Source organism: Megalobrama amblycephala, linkage group LG6, assembly GCF_018812025.1.
Source record: "Megalobrama amblycephala isolate DHTTF-2021 linkage group LG6, ASM1881202v1, whole genome shotgun sequence".
Lineage (NCBI taxonomy): Eukaryota > Metazoa > Chordata > Actinopteri > Cypriniformes > Xenocyprididae > Megalobrama > Megalobrama amblycephala.
In genome coordinates, this window is record NC_063049.1 from 4217208 (window position 1) to 4222568 (window position 5361).

Sequence of the window (5361 nt, forward strand, 5' to 3'; positions counted from 1 at the left end):
TTTGCAAGCTATGGGCGCAGGTTTGCCTTCTGGACAGACGAGGCAAAATGCTTATTAGAGGCAAAAACTCAACCTCTGTATAGGCTAAAATGAAGCAGAAGCACCACACATGATGTCCCACAGCACGTCCAAGCAGTCCAAGATCGGACAAGAACCGAAGAAGCACTGGTGGACTGCATTGTGACTGTGACTTTTGTGAGCATTTAATGGTGCTGAAATGGTCCTTTTTCACCATTTAAAGATTAGCATTCCTAAATGACTCACCCAGGGCTGTGATCAATTGATTATCCAATATGCCCTTAGCTATATTTTTAGTGGTTATGCCAATTATTCATTGATGGACACTTTTTGTTTGCCCCGCAGGATCTTCTCAATGGGAAACCATCAAAGTGGTTCCCCCTAAAGCCACGTGTGCCGGTACACATGGACAGTGAGCAGGTGTGTGTTATCCTTTCTGAACACCTCAAAGCTCTGCTGCATCATTCTAAAACTCAACTTCACAGATGAAGTGGAGTTCGTTTGTAGTTTTCTTTTTCCTGAGGTAGGCCCGAACATGTTTGTCAATTGGATTGTTTCGATTATTGCCATATATGCAATGCTTTATACATTAATTAATGAATGTATTTATTTATATGGACAGGCCATCATTCATGGCCTATGTGAGCTGCAGGCATTATCCTGGCAGGAGGCTGAGGAGGTGTTCCTCCGTAGCCCTACTTATCACCCTAGGTATGCTTGTAATTTGCATTTGCAAAAAAAATATTATTTATTATTGCACAATATTTTTGACAATGGCATTCATCTTTTATTTTAGTGAAGTTGAGGAATTTGACAGGGCGATTGCAAAACGAATGAGAAAAAAAAAACGCTTTTATCCAAAGCGACTTATAAATTAGTTTTTTTTTTTAATGCAATAGGCCTTTATCACAGTGCGTGTGACGTCACTTCCAATGGCGAATAGTAGCGAAAACCGTCTTCCGGTCTAGTCTGACTGTAGCAATGGCGCGTAGGTTTTCAATATCACTGCGGGATCTTCCCCAAATCACCAACGTTTACACGATTGTGGAAAATCATTCACGAACGAAAGTATCCAAATTTGAGAAGGGATATAAATTCTTCTATGAAAACTACATATTCAATTATGAAGGTAAGTTTAATTTTAACGTTTGTTTATTCTCTCGAAATGGCTAACATGCTAAGTTACCTAGCTGGCTAAACCATGATTGTCTTTGATTAAATCCGTAACGTATACAACTTACAAATACGCAAACCGATACAATTTTCAAGTAAAAAACTATTTTTGTTTTGCTGTGATATGGTATTGTGATTATAATGCTGTTTTTGTGCAATAGTATCTGATGTTGTAGATAGTGAGGTGGTTATCAGGGCACAGTGTTACCGGTCCATGAAGAAAAACGAAGAGCCACACTCTCTTCAGGTTACCTATTCAGGGTGAACTTTAGTTAGGTCCATTTCGAGGACACAAATTTGTTTGTGTTTATAGTTGCTACGGTTGTAGCGTGTTAGACTGCGGTTGCAGTTTGTTTTGAAAAAGTGTTCAAATGAAAAACGTTAGGCTGCCGTTGCAGTCAAATTATGTTAATGTTTCATTTGTATTCTAATTTTAAACCGTATATAATTTTTTATTTATTTAGATTTCATTTAAAGTCGACGAGAATCCTCCTGTCATCAGCACTTTTTGCTGTTCCTGTGTGGCTGGGAAAGAGCTATGCAACCATTTAGTTGGCTTGCTGTTTCAGAGTGCACACTACAGCATGATGAAACTAAAGACGGTACCACCCACTATACCCAGCACAAGCACTCTACAGACTTGGCACAGGCCCAGGACTCGGGTATAGTAAACAGCTATTAACTATTTTCTGCATGAATTATGACAACCTCAGACAGTATTTTTATCCTATGTGTTTTCATAGCTCCAGGGACATGAAAAAACAAGTTTTGACTTTCTAGCTGTCCACTGCTGCAAACTCTAAACATAAAAGGATTTATTTAGAAAAATTAAGCTTTTAAAGTTTATAAACATGCTCTCAGTAATAACATAATTTTTTATTTTTTAACAGGGAATCCATCCTGAAGCAGTGGATCGATTACTTGTGAGGAAGCCAAAAACCTCTAGCAGAAGTGGTATTAAGTCCACTCCTTACAGGGTCTACACAGGTGATTACATTTACAGTATTTTATGTCTAGCAAAAAGATTTACAAACTAAAGGGCTTTTAAAAGTATTATTTCTATTCTCTTTTTTTCCCCCTTTGGTTTTAGGTCCCCTTCCCAATAATTTGCTGCTCTCTTCTGTGGAGTCTTTAATAAGTGTCAGGCCTCAGCCACTGATCTGCAAGGTTCTGCATGGCTTGTCGGAGTTGAATCTGATGGAGTCTAAGTTTGGCCTAGTACCCAAAGGTTCTTTGCTGTCCTGTCAGTGCCCTGCTGAGTCATCAAGGGATGCTGTCAAACATGCAGAAGCCCCTGCTTTCCCTACGCTTCCTCTGGATGGGTATACATTTGAAGGAAGATTTAAATTTGTCCTGAATTTCCATGATATGTTGTTCTTAGAAAGCTTGGCAGTCACTCAAGAACTAAGCACAATAATTGAAAAAGACACACGGGACCAGTCAAAGTCTGCTCTATGGAACCAAATGCGTACACCACGCATTACATCCAGTAGATTCCTTGAGGTGTGTCATGTCAGAGGAGAGTCGACCAGCCGGGCACTAGCTGCCCGAATCATCAAAGGGGTTCGTCAGACTTCTGCAATGAATCGTGGACTGGATCTTGAGCCTGAAGTGCTATTTCAGTACTCTGGTATGATGAATGTCAATGTTTTACAGTGTGGGTTTGTTGTACATCCTGATGCGCCACACCTTGGCACAAGCCCTGATGGCAGAGTCTACGACCCTACTGAGAACCCTCCCTTTGGACTTGCAGAGGTAAAATGCCCTGATGTTGATGACATTTCTCAGGTGACGCACATAAAATTTGTCAATGGTCAAGCAAAGCTAAAGGACAGCCACAAACACTACTGGCAAGTTCAGGGACAGCTTGCAGTAACAGGACTGAGTTGGTGTGATTTTATAACAAATACCAAAACGGATATAACCATTCAGCGCATCTGGAGAGATGAGAGTTTAATTGCCTTGATGAGGGACAAAGTAGACATTTTTTTCTTTAATACATACATGAATGTGTATTTTAACTCTAGGAGTTGTTAAACTAATACTGGTGGTGATTGATTGTTTCTTTGCTTATTGTTAAAAGAATAAGTCACCCAAAAAAAAAAAAAAAAAAAAAAAAAAAAAAAAAAAATATATATATATATATATATATATATATATATATATATATATATATATATATATATATAGATATGAATATAGTATGCATAATATAGATATATGAATATAGTATGTATACATTTTTAATAGTGCCTATTCATAACTAAGTTCACTGTAAATTGTTAATGAATAAATGAGAAATTGTAACAACTTTTTAATTGTCACAATGCAGGCAATACTTGCATATATATATATATATATATATATATATATATATATATATATATATATATATATATATATAAAAGTGGTGCAATAAAAAAAATCAAATTTTTAAGTTTGCAACTTTCAAGCTCATTTACTAAAAACATATTACAACATTAAATGCAAGTTTTCACAATTCAATATTTTTGTACAAATTAAACTATAAAACAGACATTTGGCAACTTAAATCATGTTTCTTTTCTCTCGCTCTATGGTAAAGCCTTTATCTGCCATACAACAGTCTCCAGGCTCGAGCAGTTCCAAAAGTCCAGACTTTTTATCTCCCTGTCTGAGATGGATCCAGTGATAAGCTGTGAAACAAAGGTTATGGCCCCACATGGAGCAACACCAACCAAGCCTTTGAAGGTAGGGTAGTTTTTGTAATGTGAAAACATCTCCAACTGTAGTGTAAGTGCTGTGGGGTTTTCACATCTTGTAGTTGTCGTCTGTTGTTGTTCTCTTCGATTGGCTCGACTGCTCCTGTCTGCCTCGCTGCCTTGAGTGAACTGCTGCCTGCTGCCTGACCTACGCTCGGAGCTTCGTGGAGTTTATCCTAAATCCTTCTCTTTATTCCTATTCACATAATATAACTTTCTTGTTTTTCACTAGATTACTTAACCTATTGCATAGTATTACTAAACGGAACGATTTATTACTAGTAATCTACCAGCGTAATCACCTAGTGTCAGCCATAGGCCGCTAGCCTGCTAGCTACCGTCTATTTTTTCCTCTAAACTAACCTTCCTTGTCGATCTAATGGCGGATTTATCCGATGTATGTTATTCTGATCTGTCCTCGCCAGATCGGGAAGCTGTGGAGACTTTGCTGCGAGGTACAGCGTCCCGCACATCACCCTTGCCCCAGGCACCGGCAAGCGACCGAGACATCCAGCTAGCGAGTCCCATGTGCGATGCAGTTTTTCGGACGGCGTGGGGAGTCAGACTACTCTACAAAAACACGGTCAGTCATGTCCGACGATTATCATGTGTATTAAATGCAACATGTATAGCTTAGCTCTTTCTGTCAGCAGTGAGCCTTACACATGTGATAAATGCAGGGATATTGTCAGGCTGACAGAGAGAATCTCAGAATTAGAGACACGCATCCAAACTTTAATTGAGGATAGTGAGAATGAAAGGGCCTTAGATACTGCTTTGGATGCGACTAGCCTAGTAAACACTGCACATTCGGTTCCGGTTGTAGAAGCCACGCAGCAGGCTAACTGGGTGACTGTGAGGCGGCATAGTGGCAAGAACAAACACCACTCTTCCGTTCCGATTAGAACATCAAACAGGTTCTCCCCACTCAGTGACGCACCCACTGAGAATCCTGTTGAAAGTGCCCTAGTTATTGCCGATTCTATTACACGGAACGTGAAAATAGAGACACCAGCCACCATAGTCACATGTTTGCCGGGGGCCAGAGCACCTGACATCAAAGCAAATTAAAAAGTGCTGGCTAATGCTAAACGTAAATATTCTAAAATCATTATCCACGTCGGCACAAATGATGTTCGACTTCGCCAGTCGGAGATCACTAAAATTAACATTAAAGAGGTGTGTGAACTCGCAAATTCAATGTCAGCAGAAGTAATTTGTTCTGGCCATCTTCCTGTTCGTCGGAGTGATGAGATAGTTAGCAGGTTATCATCACTCAATGGCTGGCTGTCTAAGTGGTGTCCGCAGAATAATATAGGTTTCATAGACAATTGGAAAAGCTTTTGGGGCAGACCTGATCTGTTGAAAAGAGATGGTATTCATCCCTCCCGGGATGGTGCTGCTCTTCTATCTAGAAATTTGGCAAATA

The 5361-nt window shown here is 39.4% G+C and overlaps 1 protein-coding gene across 5 annotated transcripts; it reads left to right on the forward strand.

Moving 5' to 3' along the window:
• Positions 1–751: 751 nt before the first annotated feature.
• LOC125269710 lies at positions 752–4635 on the forward strand. Of its 5 annotated transcripts, XM_048192663.1 has the most exons (8): positions 752–1147; positions 1353–1438; positions 1656–1853; positions 2082–2178; positions 2282–2754; positions 2848–2946; positions 3776–3921; positions 4358–4635. In XM_048192663.1, exons 1-7 carry the CDS (start codon positions 1000–1002, stop codon positions 3860–3862), a joined length of 1188 nt encoding a protein of 395 aa, XP_048048620.1. In that variant the 5' UTR covers positions 752–999; the 3' UTR covers positions 3863–3921; positions 4358–4635. The 5 variants fall into 5 exon arrangements, with proteins under 5 accessions (XP_048048620.1, XP_048048617.1, XP_048048618.1 ...); XM_048192661.1 differs by having other exon boundaries at positions 758–1147; positions 2282–2946; XM_048192660.1 differs by lacking the exons at positions 3776–3921; positions 4358–4635 and having other exon boundaries at positions 754–1147; positions 2848–3309.
• The last annotated feature ends 726 nt before the right edge of the window (positions 4636–5361 follow it).

Coding starts and splice junctions, on each gene's coding strand:
- LOC125269710 (XM_048192659.1), top strand. CDS start 1,000: ATGGCGCGTAGGTTTTCAATATCACTGCGGGATCTTCCCCAAATCACC. Junction 1,439..1,655: donor AAGAGCCACACTCTCTTCAG/GTTACCTATTCA, acceptor TTATTTATTTAG/ATTTCATTTAAAGTCGACGA. Junction 2,179..2,281: donor TCCTTACAGGGTCTACACAG/GTGATTACATTT, acceptor CTTTGGTTTTAG/GTCCCCTTCCCAATAATTTG.